The sequence below is a fragment of the Erithacus rubecula genome (genome assembly GCF_903797595.1).
Source record: "Erithacus rubecula genome assembly, chromosome: 9".
NCBI lineage: Eukaryota > Metazoa > Chordata > Aves > Passeriformes > Muscicapidae > Erithacus > Erithacus rubecula.
In genome coordinates this window covers 6,139,572-6,161,014 of record NC_136660.1, presented here as the reverse complement: position 1 = coordinate 6,161,014, position 21,443 = coordinate 6,139,572, and the positions used below count along the sequence as shown (strand labels likewise).

Here is a 21,443-nt window from a genome sequence, read left to right as displayed (position 1 = left end):
ATCAAAAGGAAATGCAGTAGTGAAATCTGGGTTTCATTATACATGATTTCAAATAAAGATCTGCAAAATCACTGCTTAATTTGTTTGAATATTTGTGGATTGCTCTAACCTGGCATCTGTTATTGTCAGTTAGGAATTCCCAAGCCATCCTTTACAACCACCACTCTATTTTAACTCATTTATACTTCTCACCTTGTCCTTCTCACTGTTCTCTAGCTTACACACTGTACTGCAACACTGCAAAAGGTGCAAAAAATTTACATAACAGAGTGGTAAATGTATTTGTCCTTCCAGAGCATATTCTACTGCAGCACAAGTACCTTGTAGTGTAGAAATTGCCATAGTAACTACTCATTTCTTATTGATTAGATGGATAAAAATTCTCATAATATACAAGCAGAGTAACTTGCTGGCATATGGCTTCAGGCTACCCCTGTGGCAAATCTTACTTATGCATTCTTTCCTTTTTCTGCATGTAAGAGTTTTTTTTAAATGAATTAGTATTCCTTGGATTAGGCCACAAAACAATTCTTTCTTTTCTGCCACAGTGGAGCTTAAATTTTAAGTTAGACTTGATATGCAACTCCTAAGGCAGAATGTGAACTTGCATTAGTTTGTTACTGAATTAAGCCAACTAGGTTTCATCCCAATGTGAAATCTGGATGTGGAAAGGAGAAGAAAAAGCCACCTCCCAGAGTGACAGAGAACTCTAACTGCTTCAGAGCTGACCTCTAAAGAGCAAAATTGTGTTTGAGTTTGGCAGTTGTGATAAATACTTTTGGAAAGTGCTTTTTGAATATTCTAACTGGTTGCCTAAGAAAATGAGCCCAGTCTTTATGTTTCTCTAGTAATAGTACCAGCACAGTGCTGCTCCTCAGTGTGGCACTGTGGATGCTCACTGCAGCAGGACCAGCCCTGCAGTGAGTTGCAGTGTCTGACAGCTGCCTCAGCTCATGTGCTGCACTTGCTGAGCACACCATTGTCCTCTGCAATCCTCAAAGATGCTCCAACAAGTTTGTTGTGAAAGACAAGCTTTTTGTGAATTCTATCAGGGGAATGAAATTGTGAAGCACTTAGGCAGGATGTCAGATAAAATTAAGCCAAACACATTCTTCAAATGTGAAGCATCAGTTTATTCAGAATAATATAAAATGAAGGAACAGCAACCAGTTTTTCACACTGTAAATCTATTCTTCTAGAGTCTTCTGTGAGACCTAGGTATTAGTTGTGATTATATTGTTCTGCCTGATTATTTTAGGATAGTATTAGTTTTACTTGGCTTGGAGGCCTTTCCCAGCTCCCAAAATTAAAAATGCTGGACTAGGGCATCACTTTTATATTGTACCACCTTTCAAGTCCATTATCTTCACCTACAGCCTGACAATTTCATTTCAAACTTTGTGTGACCTTACAGTTTGAAAGAGATAATAATCCATAGGGCTACAGGAAATGATGCTGCTCTTCCAATGTTAGTCCTTCACAGAGACACTACTCAGGAAAAGATTCTTCTCCCTATAGTAGGCTAAAAACAAATGGAGGAAATGCTTTGGCAGCTGTAGATAGCTTTCATCTTTAACAGGAAGAAATAGGCTTGGCTCTTCTTAATCTTTGGCCTGAATTCTTGTGTGCTTTTGTAAAGACTTTCACAGGGAGGTGCAGTGTTTAGCATGTTTTGTCTGTGTGCTGAGATCTGGAAGGTGGGCCCAGAAAGCAGGCAGGAATGTGGATGAGCAGAGCAGCATGTAGAGGGTGAGGTATGGGTTTAGGTTGATAAATGAAGGGTTTCTTTATAGTTACATTGTTTTCACTCCCACGCCTTTTGCACAATCTGAAGGGAAAAGACACAACCCAAAGGAGACCAAATTAATAAAAATTTGCACAGAGGATTTCAGTGATACCTTCAAGGCAGACTTGGGATCACTGGAATTCCTGTACTAGCACCTTGCTGGAGATGCTGGAATGGAGCTGGCTGTTGAGAGCCCTTCCTGTGCTGACTGTGAAGGGCCAGGAAATGTTTTCAGAACACAGCTCATGTATGGTTATCTCAGACACTAATATCTGTTCTATCAGGGGTCTGTACTGCTGCATTTCTGTGCGTGTGCAGAGACCAATCTTGGGTAAATCTCTGCTTCTTTTCTCAACTGTGACCCATTTTTTGTTGCCTCACCACTACAGACTAGGAATTATCTGTTTTCTTACCTCAGGAGAGACTTCCTTCCTCATATAACAGTGTAAAAAATGTGGAAAATTGAATCCAAAGACAGAGGGGCCAGGGACTCTCCAACCTCCTGATTTCAAAACTTGACTATTTTCTATTGAGATAGTGTCAGAGAAAGAGCCTTGTGCATTTTAAAACACCTTGTGCTGGTGTTGTGGTCTAATGCTCACCTGAGAGAACTTTATTTTTGAGGGGAAACTAAGATTGTATGCATTTCATTCAACTGAAGAATTCTTCATGAAAAAATTATACTCCAGGGAACTTAATTTTTTTTTAAATTGGTGTATTATTCAGAGCATGGAATGCTTACTATTTAAGTTTCAAGATACTTGTAATGCTTAGGTATTTTCTGTGTATTGGAGGCATCTGCAGAGTGTTCTTACTGGCAGTCTCAAAGGTTGTTACAGAAATAAAAGCTGTATATTGGGCATTGCCAGGTGTGTGTGAGGGTATCCAGATGCATGTATATATTTGTGTGTGTATTTAAAATGCCTCCTGTGTACAGATATCAAACATATCCTCTTGGGGATTGCACTGTGACTTGCATACTTGGAGTCACAAGGCTCTGAATAAAGAATTTTCCAGAACAGAGTGAAATTAGCTGCAGTTGCTTGTGGGTTTTCAAAGCAACAGCAGCAGTCAGAATCTGACCTAAGTAATTAACTTAGGAAGCATGGAAAGGAAAAGCAGCATGTGGAAGATATAATTAATAGCAACATATAACAGTCAGCTCTCACATAATAAATTGGCAGCTATGCCTGAGGTAACTGCCTTTTATTTGCAAAATGCTGTCGGAATTTTTTAAAAGTAATTGCATATTTTCTTCCATTTCCACATGGTCACAGAGAACATAGTACAGTACAAATACCAACAGGAATGCAATAAAATCATCACTGTTATTTGTTGTTTTTCCTGTTTAGGCCTATGATCTTATTTGAGCTAATGTCCAAAAGAAAGGAGGAATACATTTTAGCTCAGAAAAAGACAAGTGGTAAAACGTTTTAGTGAGGTTTAATATGGAATAATTTAGAAAGACAAGGCAGGAACAACCAGAATAAACAACAGAAAATGGTCAGATATCTATTTGCAGAAAAGATTTAGTAGTGTGTTCTCTTCACTTGAGTAAATAATGGTTAAGATAAATGTTCTGAAATTCTTCCATTTTGGAGACCCGAATTTTCCCCATCTGCAGAGTAAATGTGACATCTTTGGGTATACCACAGATGCTGGCAGATCTTCAAGTGGGTCCATTCCACCCCCTGCCTAGTGCAGAGCTCTGGAAGGCTGTGGGATGGATGGCACCAGGGCTCCCTGCAGCCAGCTTCTGCTTCAGCTGCCTTCAGCAGCCTGCTGCAGAACACAAAGCTGCAGCCCTGCTCCAAACATCTGCAACAGCAAACTGAGGAGAGTGTGCAACTGGGGTTTGCTGCTCTGCCCAAAACATACAAGTTACCAGACTTTTTAATTGCCATTTCCAGGCTTCTCAGTGGAGTAGTGGGAGCTGCATTCCTGCTGCTACCTGGTATATGTGACTCCCCTCTGGACCCAAGTGGGAATTTATGCTACTACTTTGTTAGTCTGGATTTTCTTTTGGTTTTAAGCAATCTGACTGCCATCACTGCAATAGTGGGGAGGAAAAGGGAAGTCCAAATCTACTTTATTGTAAACATGAAGAGGATCTGGCATATTTTGCCTGCGTGAACAAGGATGGGGTCTTATAGTAACTACCTAACACTGCAGTGAGTTCTTATCACCATAAATGTGATTAGAAACTTTACTGCTGTTTAAAACTGAACAGCCTGAAGACCAGGAAATAGAGCTCTCTGTGAAATATTGCTGCCATAACCAGACCCTGTACTGCTGACCCCAGGGGATCTTGCATTTGCTGCAGACTGAGTCTAGCAGGCAATTTGTTGCTGAAGAAAGATTTAAAAGAGCGAGTTTTAAAAAAGTACATCCCTGCAATTTCCGTGCTGATGAATTTAGAATGATGTTCTAGCAAGCTCAGTACACTCCAAATTAATTAGCAGTGATCATTTTAACAGGATAATTATTCTATCAGCAAGTGGTAAAATGAATACGGGTAGTTATGGTTTGCATCCTCAAGGAAGAGCTATGTTGTGGTTCTACCAAACAATTCTAAATACATCCCAGTGTGAAAAGTATTAGACAGCACAGCTCACCATCAGAATTCTCACTTTTTAACTTCTAGACTTGAATTAAAATCCGAAATGAAGTTGCATTCCATTTTCCACGTTTACCTCCCAACACCATGGCATGTTGTGATTGGCTTTTAAAAACTGCTGCTTTTTGCTGGGAAAAGGTTGAAAATAAGCAGAGAAGGAGGTGTCACACATAATTGCTACTATATAAATGGTAGATAGGGCTATGAAGCATATGATACTTCCTTATGGCTGTGTGTTTTCTGCTTTCATAATGTAAGGGTCTTATCCTGCATAGACCAGTAAGAACTTACAAGTATAAACACATGTTCACATCTTTGGTGTTTGGACTTTTTAAACAGATTAATCTTTCAAAGAATAAATGTGTCATTGCTTATGAGGCTGTGGACAAATAAGTACATGACTGCTGCAATGATGGTAGAAACACTTCAGTTTATTCCTGAAACCAGACTCTGGTTTTCAGATAGCTGAGACTTTAGAAAATAAGGTTTAATTTGGTGTTTTTAATATGTGAAATTACCTTAATTAGGTCACTCTATATGCTTTTCTGCTCTCTTTCAGAATGGATGCAGAAGTCTGTGCCATTTTCTGTGAGAATATAACTTCTAGGCAGACTTTCAAAAATCACTTATCTTACTTTCAGCTTCTCTAAGCTAAGTCCAGCAAACTGAATGATCTTACACTGATCTCAGGTGTGCTCTTGGGAGAAATTGGGGCCTATGTTGTTCACTCCAAATGTGAAAGTAGTAAAGTATTTATTATAAGCCATTTCTTAAAAATGGATCTTGACACTCAGTCACTCAGACCAGACAATTTCTCAGGTTATTTCATGGGACCTTGTGGTGCTTCACAAAATGTGAAGTACATGCCTGAATCCTTTGGCTTACACTGCTTTGAGCAGCAGTGCCATCTTCTCTCTAGAGAGATTCTGTGTCTAGGTCAGGCCACTTTTAAAAATCATACAAAATGGAGACATTAAAAAAACTGTCTCAACTGTAAAATCAAAAGGAAAAATGTATTTACAAATATTTTGGTGAGGTTTTGTCCATATATGTTCTGTGCATGTAGAAAAAGGCAAACAATTCTGTAGAAAATTCCTGTAGCAAATTCAGTTGTCTTCTAGTGATCCAAGGGACTCCTATTTTTCTTTTAATTAAGGTTTAGGTTATTCAAAGCAGGCAGGTCATAAGAATCTCTTGTATGCAGTTTCATAGTGTTGCTTAGTTCTTAACTGAATCCAGCCAAAGATGAGGTAACATCTGAAGAAGGTTGCCTTACACTTCTGGAATGAACAATGTTCTTGTGTAACGTGTTCACAGTAACAGCACTAACATGCCTGCACAGCTGCTGCTGCTGAAGTTTCTCCTATATGTGGACATATTGTTCATCACACTGTAGTTATAGCCTTGCCATTCTAGTAGATCTCAATGCTTTTGTGCTTCCTGTATAGGACAGCCTTGTCCTTCTACTTGAATTCATGCAAGTACATGGGTCAGCACTGTGCCACCAATGGTAATAACCAATCTTGTTAGTGCTCCAACCTTTCTTGATACTACAAACTATGGCTACCAAATCCATCTGAATAATATAATATGGAACTAGTCAAAACCCACCAAAAAAGGGATTTTTAAAAAGTCCCATTTCTATGATTTTGCTTGAGAAAGTTCCCCTACAATTTAGAAGTTAATGTTCTCTTGATGGAAAAGATGACTTATGTACTCAAGATCTATTTGATCATAAAAACTGGCAAAGCCCTTCTGAAGAAGCTGTGGGAAATGCAAGCTCTTCCAAGTCAATAACTGCTCAGTGATCTTCTGATGGAGCTTGGGATTCCTCTTTTGGAGGAAAAGCAACTAACTCTTTCAATTCATTCTCTTGGTGACCAGTAGCATGGGCTTCATAAGGCTCACATGGGCAGCAGCAGACTTCTCCTTTCCTGCTCTTCTGCAGAACAGTGGCACGGAAGTCTAACGTTATCACTGCCAGCCGATACAACTGTAGAGTCACAACTAAGATATTCTTAGCTGTAAAAAATACCAGCATCTGATTGAATATTCTGAAGTGGCCCATCAGAATTGAACGCACAATGAAGAAGGGGCCATCCTGTATGAAGAGGCTGACCCCAATGTTCCAGAGCTCCGCGCTGTACCTGCACAGCAGCAGGCTGGGGATCCGCCTGGCCGATGCGCTCGGTTTGCAGCCAATGTGCTGTACTGGAAGCAAAACAGCTATGTCAAAACAACTTTGTGAAGCGCAGGTACTCTGGATTATAAATGCATTCACCTGTGCAAAATATAGCATACCGAGTTTCTGGGATGCTTTTCAGCAAAGCACACTGAACTTACCTGAGGCACTTATGTGGTCTAACAAACAGGACTAGAAACCACTTCCCCTTTTTTATCGCTCAAACATACCAGTATTTATACACTTTTAAAACAAGATCACCCAATGATTCTTCACAGCTCCCCCAGACCTTTTATTTAACATGCTGGACCAGTATACATCCTTAGAAAAGCAACTGTGCTGAAAAAGAACAGCCAGTGCTGTAGCACTTCACTTTCTTCTATGCTGTCTAAGACATTGCTTTTAAAATATTTACCAGAGAGCCACTGCCTTTTTCATGAGTCATAGTAAGAATAAGGCTTGTCAGTGTCAGGCAATATTGAGCATTACATGGTTTCTGTCTGCCATGTAAGACTTGTGGCATGGTTGCTTGTTCTTAGTCTTGTGGGTATCAATTTCACAGAACCATTGGAACTTGCATGGATGGATTCCCCTTGCCTTTAAAGGTGATGGTGGGTTCAAATGCTTCCTATGGTTTAGTGCCCAGAGAAGGAGCATCAGAAGGGTTTGTGGAGGTAAATTTGACTGCTTCTCACAGAAATACATGAAGCTTAATTAACCTATCTCTTGGACAGGGAAATTTCATTGGTTTAAAAAACATCACTACTTATAGTGCAGTAACAACTGCCAAACATTGCAACCTGCCCAAAGAATTCTATTGTCTGAGTCAATGCTGGGGTGGGGGGAGAAAGAGATGAGCCTCAAATGGAAAATTACTTGTAAAATGTAGAAATTTGCTGAATCCATTAGGCAAAGCTTCAGCAGCAGCTAATTTTTTAATATGCTTCTATGCCACTGCTGTCTAATAGTCCTAACTGCACTGCTGAAGTGTAATAATAAGTGCCTAAAAATTTCTTTTATGTCATGCTCGATGTGGGAATAAACATTCTGATGCTTGAACAAAAAGTACTATCTGTCCAATTGTATAGAACTACCTAAAATAAACTGTACCCATAGTAACTCCAGGAAAATGTGTGCTCAGTAATTTAATTTTTAACAGGTAAATGTAATTAAATAAGTGGAAAAGCAACAGCTAGAGAGAAAAATGAACAGATTGTTTAAGTGCTATTTGAATTTATTGTGATGTATATAGGATGTTTTTTATTTGGTTGGTTGAGTTTTTTTAAACCTGAGTGCTGCGCATCTTTAATGGAATATATTTCAGCAGCAGCAGGAATTTTAGCTATGATAAAGCTGAAATGTGATTGCATCAGATTTTTTAGGTGCTGAGCTGAAATGATGAAATATTTTCATAACTTTCCTGTTGGAAGCAAAGCCTAGCACTGTTCATGAAGAAAAGACTAATGAGCAAAATAATATTTCAGGCATTTTAAATTTATTATTTTAGTCACTGTGTCAGCCTAGAAATCTGTTCTATATAAGATACTGCATTTTTTGACTGGTGTAGTTGTTGTAATCTTGTTCCCATTGGAGGCCAAAATGGTTGGAACAGATGATACTCCAGAGAGCTTTCGTTCTTCTTTTTGGACAGAGAGAAACTCTTTCTGCCCAGGGACAAACACAGCATTGAGCTGGCTGACTATCTGGCCCTTTCAGATTAAGATAATGGTGTACAGTCCCAACATCATACAGTCCTTTAGGTCTCCTATGAAAAGGTAATTTCTCCTGTGCTGGTCTGTGGTTCACAATTGCCTGCCTCTCCGTAGTCTAATAACCTACCCAAATTTGAGCCATAATATAACAGACCAGATCTAACTTGAGAGATCACATAGTGAAATTTAAGGCAGTAACAGGCAACTGGAGCAATACAATAGTGCAATCCTTTTTTCTATTTCCTGAATGTAGAGAGCTCAGAGAGATCAGAGGTTAGCCAGAAACAAGTGTTTCCTCAAAAGAAACCACAATGAGCTTTCTTCAAAAGCTGTTGTCATATAAATTCCTCTCCACCAGAAGTGCTTGGTACAGCCTGTAGTGTGTGCACAGCCACAAGATGTACCAGCAAAATCTTAAGAGCATTTTTTCTCCCTTCTTGTCTATATGCAAGTACTAACCTGCAAGATCAAGTGGAAATTGTAACATACTCCAGGTCCATACAGCAAGAATTGCATTTATGAGAACGTAATTCTTCCTATGGGAGGGGAAAAAGTGATAACAATGAAGATTTCCTCATGTGAATCACAAAAATGCTTCCTATAGTGTTGGAATATCATTTGAAGGGTACTTGAGTGAAGCAGTGATTGATTTATATGTACTTTTACAATGCAACGCTTAGGAAAACAGAAGCATCTTTTTGTATGGAATTGTTGCTGTTAAGGCTTACATGTTCCAGCTGTGTAATTGCTCTAAATATCTGAAGCTAATATTGTAATAATAAGCATATGAGAATAGACTCTGTGGCTCAGAGGGATATGTTTACCCTTGTAATGATTACACATTGCTTGCTAGCCTGAAGCTTCTCTGCCAAGTGGGAAGGACTCTTTTCGTGCTCTAAAAGCCTTGCTATAGTAATTACAAAAATAGTACACTACAATAATTACAAAAATATAAAACAGCATTTGTTAGAAAAGATGAGCCTCTGCCGTGACTTTCTTTAGGATGGATGTTCCCAGCTCATCTCTCAGCAATGTGAGGGGGAGGTCAGCTTACTTTCTCTGGTAGACATCACAGTGTCGAAAATTTACATCACCCTTCCTTCTTACCTTCTTATCTTTGAACACTTTGTCACTCTACCATGAAGTAGACCAGATAAAGAAGCATCTTGGACAATGAATCTCTTAAGCCAGCTCTAGTGGCTTCCTTGCCCATCTAAAACAATTCATTAACCTGAAGGGGCCCTACTGTGTATCCATTGTTTCAGCTCCTGTAGCCATAAGAACTGATGCTTCCTGGCAGTCAGGCTGCTCATTTGGCTCCCTGAACTCTTTCATTGTGATGATGTGACATGCTTCTCAGCTGGCCACACACAAGTAATCCCTGACAAAGCTCACAGAACTTGAGCCTTTCACAGAGGGAAAGCCAAGGGCAGGCACACAGAGCCCTTGAATGTAGCCTTCTGTTTGCTATGGGAAGCACTGTTTCACAAGTCTGAACACTGCATATTTCACAAATATCTTGCACAGCAAAAAATCCTTACCGAACATCCTCAATGTCCAAGGTTTCACTAGCAAATTCAAGTATATCTGCTGCTGTTCCCACGAACATGAGAAGCAGCTGAGACAACTGATCCCGGGTGATTTCAACTCCAATGGGGAGAAGCCATCTCCCAACTACTAGTAGCAGCAGAAAAGTCTGGTGGAGGGCCAGTGTCCATACAGTCTCACAGATTGTGGAGAGCTGATTGACAAAGACTTTAGCCTGTTTAAAAGACAGCAATAACATACAGTAATTTCAGGAGACTGATGTTATAGGTACCTTTAGAGACTGTATTCGTCTTTGAGCCTGCTTTTGTTCTCTTTCACATTATATGAAAACAAATAATTTCCATCTGGCAGGCCTGGATTAAAAAGGCACTTTAATACAGACTTTGGATAATGAATACAAAATCTTTCTCTGTGTACTACTCCTCCTGTTCTCATTTTTCAATTGAGCACTATCCTTTGCAGATCACTACCCAGGCTCTTTCTAAATTCAGTTACTGAAATTCACAAGAGAATTGTAGGAGCATGTCTTCTCTACACAGAGATTGGTCTTAGCAACAATAGTTAGTATGCAGAATGCTGTACTTGTGTACAATGTGGTTTTCTAAACTACAGATATATATAATATACATATCTTGAGTTGTTTGCCTTTTTGTTTTTTTGGGGTTTTCTTTGGAGAGGGGGGAGGGGTTTTAGTGGGTTTTTTTGTTAGTTTTGTTCACTCTGTAAGGTGCTTATCTCTAATTGTCTTAAGCTCTCTACCAGAAACAGGAAAAGGTGCCCTACCGTTTGAATGATGTGGTGATCTGCTCCCTCACTTCCATGACTGCTCTCTCTGGATTGATTGAAGTCTTGATTGCTGACATTCACCTGAACTGCCCCAGGCTCATTGCCACAGTACTGTTGTGAACAAAAACATGACACGTGTTAACACCCCATCCAGGGAGCAGATGTGCTCTAAGGCTGAGACTGTCCAGATTTGCAGAACTGCAAACTGCATTTGTAAAAGATAGCTGATGTTAAAAAAAGGTCCTCACTCCTAATCTTCAGAAGGGAGGAGTTCCTCTCACAAGAGTGATGTGTTGGTAGGTTCCTGAGAAAGTACAGGATTGTACTGCAGAAGAGGATGCAAATTCAAAGGCCGATGGAGTAGGTGACATCCCTGTGCTCTTAAGTCTGCACCCTGTGAATGGGATCTGCTTGCAGCTCTCCTGAACTTGCTGCTGGGTTACCTACATGGTGTCTCTTTGGTTAAAACAGGCAAATCATGGTCAGGCCCTATATTCAAACCTGTTCTCAAAGTATGTTTCTCTTTTCTACTATTCAGGAAAAGCTCTTTGAAAACATCACTGTTTCATTTTTCTGTATGACTTCCCTCAAGGCTGCAAATTAGTTGAGGTAGGATATTTGGGTTGTATTCTCCATCTCTCCTGCCACTGCTATGCCTTATTTTGTAAGGAAATTTATAGGGTGAGAGGTGAAATAAAGGAGTATTTAAGAGAACTAGACCTGTATTGTTGCTTATCCCTTTGAAATGGAATCAATTTTACTTTCTGCAAGAACACGGTCATCTGGGAAATTGAGCTAAAACATACTTTTACTCCAACTACATAAACCAGTGGTGGGGCTATGTTCTGCCTGCAGCACTGCCCTGCCTGTCTACCTTCACACCCAAGGCTGGCCCAGGAGCAACTGGGGGGCATGGCTCCAAAATCTGTCTTCATAACAATCCATAACATCTCTCTCTATTGTAATCAAATCAGGATAATTAGAAAATCAAACCACACTATTACTAAAGACTTTTATCCTGTCTTATTTTTGCCAGAGAACTGCAGGTGATTTGCATTTCTCCATGGGACCCCCTGCCATTTTATTGCACAGGGACTGATTTTCTGCAACAACGGGAATGTGTTCGAGAGTATACTGAGTGTTCAGCACCAAGCCTGCCGATATAAGAGCAACATTTTTCAGCAAATTTCAGATTCTACTTTGATACTTTGCTTGGTCTCTGATATGTTGTTCAGTATCTGGGTAAATGCTGGCTCTTGTCTGACCTTATGGTGGATAAATTTCCTGTGGCTTGAAAAATCTGGAAAAAATGTCAGTGCTTTTTGCTTTTAGAGCTGGCAGTAAAGAGTCTTGAGATGAATGCTTGTCTTATTTGAACAGTGGGTGTGAGAGTCTTGAAAAATTGACACACAGATGTGGGGAAGATATTTCCATTTAGGCTAAAGTTCTGGGTATGGAAACAGTGAGGTGGAGGGGCTGGTACACTGCCTAGCTACAACCATGTAGGGCTAATCTCCCTGGGTTTTCCCTTCAGCTAAAGGAGAGTGAGGGAAAGGCTTGTTCAGAGGATGTTTTGGAAATGAAATTTAATTGGTGCTCTGGAGAGGCATCTGTGTCTGCTACCTACAGAAAACCCCTAAAGTCTATGGAAAGGTCAAAGTCAGGCTGAGTTCCTTCCACTGGCTGTGTGACACAGCTGAGGAGACCACAATCTAAAAATATGGCATAACTGTCCTAATCACCCCAGAATCCTATGAAGTGAACATCCACAAGTAGCCTGGGTCAGGCAAAGGGATGACTAACCTGTGCAGGAGGAGGAAGGATGACTCTGATGACCTTTGGTTTGTCATTAAGTCTGCATTTAAGCTCACCCCTCTGGCCCCTTGCCTGGTCTGGCACAATAAGAGGAAAGCAGCCATGAACCTGTTCAGAACTTCACATCCAAGCCTTAGGAGCCACAGGACTCAGCAGCTTGACTGCTAGCAGGAGGTGGAAGAAAACACACCATGGCTTGCTGGGGGAGCTCTTTTTCTCTTGTTCTAGCAGCACAAAGGTGCAGGAAATACCTCTAAGAAAATTAATTCATGTTATTGATGTCTTTGGTATGTGTCTTTCCTCACATGTAATTTTTGTGATGCTTTCAGCAGAGAAGTGGGTTACTATTTTCAGAGCAAGGCTCTGTGATCTCAGACTGAATGGCAAGCTCAGGGACAGTCTATAGCTCTTCTCAATTGCTTCCAGGCAGGAAATGGAAATCTGCATCTGCAAAGCCAGTCATTTAAGTAGGCTCCTATTTTATTTGTTTAAGTAGGCTTCTGTTTTCTTCATTTAAATAAGTTCATATCTTGTTTGGGTTTGTTCTTCTCTGAATATTTATTAAGTGGTGGTTGTGAAGTGATTCACTTGAAAGTTTGGAGAAGAGCCTTTATTTACATCATGTATATGCATATAAATAGGACTGCTGGTGCCAGGCACATTTACTTTTCGATTTATGGATGTGCAGTGACAAAATGGGAATGTGACAAGAGGAAAGTGAATAGCTTTACTGTTCCACAGGCGTGTGATAAACATGGTTTGCCTTTTTACTACTAGACCCCAGCTAATCCTAGGTATTTACTGTGTACCAAGCTAAATAAAAATGGTTTGGTTTTCAGGTTTCTTTCTGTGCAAAGATAAAACAGGAAGAAGCTATATGCATTTTATATCAATTCTGACTTGGCTTACTTTCACTTCTTTTGAGATGAAGCTTACATAGCTTACATAACCCTGATTTATAAGTCATCTAAACAAAATGGAAATGCTGTTGCATGGCATGATGTTGTTTCAGTGTGTGGCTTGCAGAAAGCTCACTGCCAGTGCATGAGGGACACCTGAAACACCAAACTAATCCTGCCAATTTCTGTTTGAGCCTTATTCACAATCTATTATTTTCAAATAAAACTGAGGTTAGCTAAAACTAACCCAGCCAGCACTGGGGTGTAATTTTACGCTGGGGTGTAAAATTGACACTTGAGTGGAGTATCCTCAACCTATTAATGTGCATGGAAGCTGTCAGGCTGAGGACATTTTGGAAGAGTTTAGCCCTTCCCTGGAGCAGGCCCTCTGCCAAGCAACAGGTACCTGGCTTGCTGTCTGTGCTTTGCTGCAAACACTGTGGCTGTCACTATGGAAACATATGTGATGTAAGAAATTCAAAGCACTCCTCACTGCTTCATTTTGCTTATGCAGGAAAGCTGAAATGTAAAACATGAAGAAAAAATTACCTAAGTTGTTTTCTAAATCGAGGAATATAATGGGTATGGCGAGGAAGGAATGGTGAAAGATGTAAGATCACATTGAGGAGTTCATTATGGTATGATTTTAGCTGGTAAGAGAATCTCACCTCAGCAGGAGGCTGAGGGAATGGATAGTAATATTCACTATATCCCCAAAATGTTCAAGTTTAGGCAGTTAAAAACGATTACAAGGTTTACCAAGTATCTGTCTTATTCCTGACTGGAAGCCTGAATCAACTATGGCTCTGGAAGCTGGGTAAGCCCTACAAAAGGTGGTCAGTTATTCCTTTCAGTGGCAGTGGCACACCAGGCATTTGAAAAGCTAACAGAGCCCTGAGATCCTGTACATTATTACAAAAGAATGTTTGGGTTTTTTAATGGATTAAATTGTTTCTATTCTCTTGACAGCAGACAGCATTTTTTTTTTCCTCTCTATACAGTTAAATTGACTTTATCATCTCTCCCAAACACACATTTCATCCCCAAATACGTTACCACAAAGCAGTAGTTTCTATGCAATCAGTATTTCACCCTTGATACATGAATGGTATTATATGTCCAGTTCTGCAGTACACAGAGAGGCAGAATTGCCTCTGTCTTTAGGAAGAGAGACTGCCTATTAGCACCTGCTTTAAATAACAGCATTGACACAAGCAGCTGATGCTTCCTGGTAAAGATTCAACATGATATCAAAGTTCTACTGCCTTAAAGACCACACACTGTTTTCATAGTGTATATATTAAAGTATGGATCTAGTGATTGCATAATTACCCATTCTGTTTGCATTTAAATAATGAAATCCCAGGAATACTTCAGTATTGAGAGTAGTACTAGGCTGGGTGCTGTGTTTGAGAATAATTGTTAGGAGAACTGCTCCCCTTCTGGAGGTATTGTTTTTGAATCTGTTAGATTCTGTGTTTCCAGAACTCTCTATCCTATCTCTCCAGGTATAAACTAAGCTGTTAACTTGATATACTCCCTCTTTAATTCACAATAGCAGTATATCAATAAGAACAAAGTATGCCATGTTCTAACATCATTTTGGGAAATAAACTGCTGCCTTTGACTACAGAATTAGGCTGTTTCTTGGACCAGATTTAACTATGACAAATGTTCTCAATATCCACATTACCTGTCTGTGACTGTTTAAGGAGATTTGGGAAAACAAGAAGACAATAAATTCCTGCTGCTGTAATCAGAAAAAGCCTCAGGCATTTTCAGAATAAACACAATTTTGAATATTTGATTATGCTTCTGTGGGCTCTAGCAATGCTTCAAAGGAGAAAATGAGGCACTAGGTATTTTTAGTCTAATTTATGTATTTTCTTCTGTTACTTTTGTTCTTGTTCCAATCAGAACATTTATTGTATGTAAGGCACTATATATGTGCAAATGCTAGGACAGACAAAATTTCCTTGTCACTGCATAGAAGTGCTATAGGAACTTGAAACTGGCCTGTATGAGGTTGACTCAGTGAGACCTGTTGGGCAAAGTGGCTCTGTTCTGGCCTTAATCAACCCCAGAACACTTGCTCTTAAAAATTTTACCACGTGCTTTAGTCCTGAATTGGATTCCAGGCCACCCCCGACTGCTATCCAGCACAAAGGAAGGATACAAACCTTGTCAGACATATCTCCAGCTGTTGTAACAATCTGTATGTTTTAAGTTTCATGAGTTTAAGACCCCTTTCACTGGTATCTGTCTCAATTTTGACTTGCTTGAAGTTGTGGCACTTGCTTTTAAACACTGTGAAACTCACTTTATTTTACAAAGGCCTCTAAAGCAATGATGTTCTTTTACCCAACTGAGCAAGATTTATGCTGGTAACCTAGGGAAGTAAGGTTGTGTTTTCCAAGCTTCCAGTCCTCAATTCTTCATATAAATACAAATAAATGGTCTCATTTTTTAATAAGAAAGAGGTTCTTTATCTGATAATTAGGAAGTGCACAGTAGTTATAATATAGCTGTAGCTAGAGTGGGACATCCACCAATATGAGAGAATTGGAACAAGAATTAGCAGACTTCTGTCTGAAGCCCATCCATCAAATAATGCATCGATTTCAAACTAGTCCATCTTGTCTCATAATAAATACCTGAGTCCCATGATGAATTTCTAGTAGCCATAGTGATGGTACTATGCAAATCAGGTATAAAAATATTGCTGGTGAAAACCTGTGAAGGAAAAGAAAAGATATATTGGTATTATGACACATCATAAATATTTTCCAACACAGATAGTGTTTGGATATATGTTCTCTTGTGCCTCTACCATATGGGATATTAAGAAATAGGGTAACTGCAAATAGGAATTGCTATTCTTGCTGGATTGCTCATGCTGTGTGAATATTATAAATAGCAGGTTTATCTGTACATTCATCTAAGGTTATACATAGCAATTTATTTAAAATCTCTTTTTAAGAACCGACAAAAAGCACTTCACTGTTCATATTTCTATCACAGCATTTTCTGTATTTAAAAAGCCCATAGTAACATGCTTTTTCTGATTTCTGAAGAGTGAATTAATACATTCAGTCACTTCACTGAATGATGCTGAGATAAAGGTAGTTGCTCACAATCCTGTGCATTGACACAGGAAAGGTAGAAATAGCATCAGATTGGTTAAAACAAGCATTGCTTCAATAGGAGATCTTTTATTTGCAGTCTGTGCATTTAAAATGGGTTTATGAAAATGGGCCTCAGCCTTGTTTCCCCACTTGTGCTGGCAGTGGTAGAATTTTCTAGTTCTTCTCCCCCTGCCAGTCTTCTATATAACTGTGTTGATTGATGCTAGCCAAATGCCAGTGCACCCATGAAAATCATTTATTTGAATAAAACCAGCACAATAACTAATGTTGATGAAGCTTTATTATCTTCAGCTTCTTTAGCTGGGTTTGTTGACACGTAATGGAGAGGTTACATGACTCCAAGTAGTGATTCTTGTGAGAGCTGCTGATGTTTTCTTATTAAACATATGACATTTGATTGGGGCGGGTTTTTTTGGCAATTCTGTATTTTTGGAGTAGGAATGAGGTGCAATACCACAAATGTTCCATCTAGCTCTGTATTCTACATTATGGAGTGGGCATTGCTGCAACACCCTGGGACTGGAAACTGGGATCCAACTCAGGCCATTTGCTTGGTTCTTTCTATCCTGTCACATTCTGTAATGAATTTAAACTGCTTATAAGTATGCAACTGCAGTAACATTTTGGTCAAAGTTGTTCCATTTACTGTTTGTCCCTATGTTTAATGTACCTTTATTTTGGTAATCATTACTTTTCCAGTGAAGATTAGGTATTGAGGAAAACAAAATATTCTGCTGCTTAGGGAAATTACTGGGTTGCTGAAACTGCTCTGAAATGTTTCAAACAATCCCCTCTAAGATAGTTTGGGTTTTAATTGTGTTTTTTTGTTTTTCAGGGTTGAGAGCATGTTGTAATTTTAGCAGTGGGGTGTTTTGTTTTTGTGCTTTTTTGTTTTTGTTGTTGTTAACTTTTTTTTTTTCCCCCTTAGGAAAAAAAAAGGTTAGTGATTCTGTTGGTTTTTAGTCTGGTTATTTTGGGAGAGAACACACCTCTCATTTGAATGGAAGAACTAACATTTGACAGTATTTCCTGTAGGACTTGAGCACATGAAAAATCCATCCAGTTGGCAGGTTAGCAATACTGAGCTAATGATACCACATCAAGCCAAGAGATTTCAGGAGCTTTAACCCTGCCTTTCTTTCAGAAGGAGCAATCTAGAGGAAGTATTACATGGCCAGGCTCACAAGAAGACTTTTTTCCCACATGTGTCATTAAATGTTTTATGCTGGTGCAGTAAGTAACAGTCCTCTGCCAATAATGAACAGATAATATGAGGGTGCTGGAGGCAGGAGTCCTGTTGCATATTCTGCTCCTTGCTTGGATTGGTGGTCATCTGGATTGGTGGTCATCTGAGGAGGTGTTTCTACAAATGCTGATGCCTGTTCTGAATGTGACTGTTTTCCACTGGAGCAGAAAATTATCCTGATACAAATAGACACTGGTCATTTGTCTACAGTTCTCACCTATAAATGTACTTTTATTTTGCTGCTTAAAGTGCCAGACCATATCCATTTCCAAAATTTTCTTCTAGATAAATTTAGCCCAGTCTTCTATGTGTTCATCTAACATGGATCTGCTTTTGGTTTCTATTTTCATTTGGATTTTTTCAAAAGTTCCCATTGTAAGTGTTCGTTCATGAAGATTCTGCTGCTGCCTCCTCTTCCAAAATAACTGGGTCTGTTCAGTCTGCCTGTCTCATTTGGGGCTCTGCCACTGTTAAATTTTCCAGTGTCCCAGACTTTATCACTGCTTTTATTACATTCAAATTTAGAGCGTGGAACTCTTATGTGAATTGTCACACAACACTCCTTCTGTTATAATGACTTTCACAGGTTGCAATGGGCAGGATTTTAAGAACATGGAAATAGTCCAGGGCTCTTTAGTCCTGGATTTGTCTCAAGGCCTGCCTGCAGTTCTAGTTTTTAACAATAAAAGGTCCTAGTGAAGTCTTGAAAATACATGACCAGCTCCTTTTCACAGAGCATTTTGTTTTGGCAGCCTGAGTGCTGATGAGCTGTAGATGACAGCAGTAATTCTTTAGACACATGTAAAACCCCATACGCTTGGGCAAGCTCTGCTATGACTAACTTTTTTGTTAGTTTCTTGGGCAGCCTTTCGCGCATGAAAGTTCCCCTCTGGAATAGCCTGACAAATCCAAATATTTAAGCCACTCTTGATGTATCAGAAGAGTGGTTGTTGCTCATCCATTATTTGTTTTATCAAGTTTAGGTTCATGCCGTAGCGTGGTGTTAGCAGTGTTGCGTGGAGGAGAGACGGGGAATGCAGTGCTAGGGGAGGAGGTGTAACCCAGGGCTCGGCGGGACGGGGTGTAAGGTGCAGGGCATCTGCAGGGTCCCCGCACCCTCTGCCCTGCAGCCCAGCCCGCTGCAGGGGGTGCCCGCTGCCCCCAGCCCGCTGCAGCCCCCGGTACCCACCTCTGGGCCGAGCAAGAGACACGCACAGCCACACAAAGCGGCTCCCGCCTAGTCCGCTGTACAGCTGTCCCTCCTAGAGGGTTAAAAGCCCTCTGTCCGGCAGTGGACTGGCCAAACTCTGCCAGCTTTCCGTCCCTGCCTCCCAGGAGCAGCATCCGCGATCGCTGAGCTCCGGGCAGCTCCGGGGCCAGGGCAGCCCCTGCTCCGGGAGGCAGCTTCGAAACTGCGGCAACGTACATGCAAAGAAGCAAGAGGTGCTCCGGCGAAATATGCTCACCATTTGTAGCCTCTGCCTTGCTTAAACTTGAGGGTGAGCCCTGTCTCCAGGCACAGGAGGAGATTGAGCAGTGCCAGCAGCCAGTACTTGGGTTCCTTCTTCACGGCAGTCACTCTCCAAACCCCGATGAGCGAGTGCAGCACGAAGAGCAGGCGAGTGCCCAGGGCATTGAGCAGCACCATCAGCTCCATGCCGCAGCAGCCGCAGCCTCGCCCGCGCCGCGGGGCCCGTGGCTTCCAGGAGCCCGGGCGAGTTACCCCGGGAGCCACGGCAAGCGTGCGCCTCGCCCGCACGCAGATCGCCTCTCCTCCTCCATCTCCACAAAGGGGCTCATTATAACAAAAAAGAAACGGCATCGCCCCTCCCCCAGACTTCCTGAAAACTTTTTGAAGGAAAAAAAAAAAAAAAAAAAAAAAAAAAAAAAAAAAAAAAAAAAAAAAAAAAAAAAAAGACAGGCTTCTATGCTGCAGTGGTTTGCAAGCTCGCACAGCCCTGGCCGGCCCGATGCAGGGGTGGAGAGCCTTGTTTCTGTCCCCTCCATCATCGGCTCAAGGACCAAGTACGGCGAGATTTTCCCTCTCGCCCAGTTACCATCGCTCGGCAGCCCCACTTGCTGCTCTCGCCTCCTGCCTTTCCAGCAAAGACACAATGTAAGGCAGATTATTAATTTGAATCATTTTTGCTGAAAGCTCCACTGCATTTCTGAGAGTGCAAACCAAGCCCCTTTTTCTGCTACCCCTGAAAGAGAATTCATATTTGGGAGATTTTGAAGTCGTTTAATATTGCAATATGGAAAACAGAACCTATATGCTTTGTTCAATACTGGAATCCCTTGTGCGCCAGAAGTCAGAAACTAAAATCTAGTCAATGTACTCTAGTGTATGATCTACACCCTGCTTCAGGACTAAGAAGCAGGCCAGGTGCAGAACTCTGGAAACAGGGATGAAATCTGGGCTGACACTGATTTTACTGGATTGTTCAATACAGGCATATACAAAAAATCCACTAAGGTTTGACTGTTAAGTCAGTTACCACTAGACAGGAAGAGTGTATGAAGCAGAGAATTTGTTTTAAAATTTCCTTAATGTTTCTCATAGAGATTATAAATTTTATTTTAATTTACACTTGGTTAAACAAAGAGAAATTTCTTCTTGATCACAATTGGCACTGTACTGCTCCAGTTTTGTTAATTTACTGCCAAAGCACTTAAATGGAGATAGACCATTGTAAAATGCAAATGGAGAATGAAATCCATGTAAAGTACGGTGGTGTTTCAGAGGTCTTAACTTCCTAGATTTAATTTTTTTAAAATCTTGCTCTATTTAAACACTAGATGATATTCTTCTGAAAGCTGTGACCTTTCTAAGGTATTTTTCCTCAATTGCCAAGATCCAAGTTTTCCTTACTCCAAAGCCAAGCCTCTTCCTTTATGAAGTGCTGGTTCTGGCCAGCTGATGTCCTTGGGGGTGGGGGGATAAAGGGGGAGGAAGACTGCTTTAACCCTGCTGAGAAAAAAATGGAAAACAAAAGTCCATTCCACAGTAGAGATGACTCACTTGATAAATGCTTAAATAAATAAATGTACTGTGTAGCATGCCCTTCTGAAGGAACAAAATCAAGCTCCTCACACTCAGAGGAAAATTAATTCAAGTAAAGGGGCTGCTACTGATAATCCCTGCCAATAGCCACCCTGCCACACTGTGCCTTGGGTGCTGCTGGTTCACAGCCCTTCCGCTGATGTTAAGGTCAAATGTAGTTGAAGAGGAAAGCAGTAACAGACAGATTGAAGAGGTTGTTTAAACAGGATATTCCTCTGTGGGAGTGCTTAATGTCAAAGAAATGACTTGGGGGAACTGATATGTACTGTTGTTCATGGAGATCCTAAAAGGGCAGACAGATGTCACAAAACTTGAAAAGTTGTTGATTAGAGTAACATTCTCATGATACAGTGCTCAGGAAGGATGCAGAGAGATTTGCTAAGAGCTAAGTTATTCTGCATATTGAAGACTCATGGGAGCTGAACTGCTTAACAAGATAGCTTCATCAATGAACAATCCAAACTTCACATCAGTGAAAGTTCCAAACTTAAGTTTAAGGAAGATGTTACAATATTGACTCTACCTACTCAGTGTTGGACCATGATGGCAGCACAACAGCCTGAGTAGAGGGGGAAGTACTCATGGACAGCTTCATTTCTTCAGCCAGAAGAGGCAAATCCTGCATCCAGACTTTACAGAGTG

The 21,443-nt window shown here is 40.5% G+C and overlaps 1 protein-coding gene across 1 annotated transcript; it reads right to left on the bottom strand.

Moving 5' to 3' along the window:
- Window positions 1-3,410: 3,410 nt before the first annotated feature.
- On the bottom strand, window positions 3,411-19,516 carry TMEM26 (transmembrane protein 26). Its single transcript, XM_079313280.1, has 6 exons — window positions 19,204-19,516; window positions 16,000-16,078; window positions 10,629-10,742; window positions 9,839-10,059; window positions 8,757-8,833; window positions 3,411-6,614 (listed from the first exon to the last, which is right to left on the bottom strand). Exons 1-6 carry the CDS (start codon window positions 19,392-19,394, stop codon window positions 6,205-6,207), a joined length of 1,092 nt encoding a protein of 363 aa, XP_079169406.1. The 5' UTR covers window positions 19,395-19,516; the 3' UTR covers window positions 3,411-6,204.
- Between the last annotated feature and the right edge of the window lie 1,927 nt (window positions 19,517-21,443).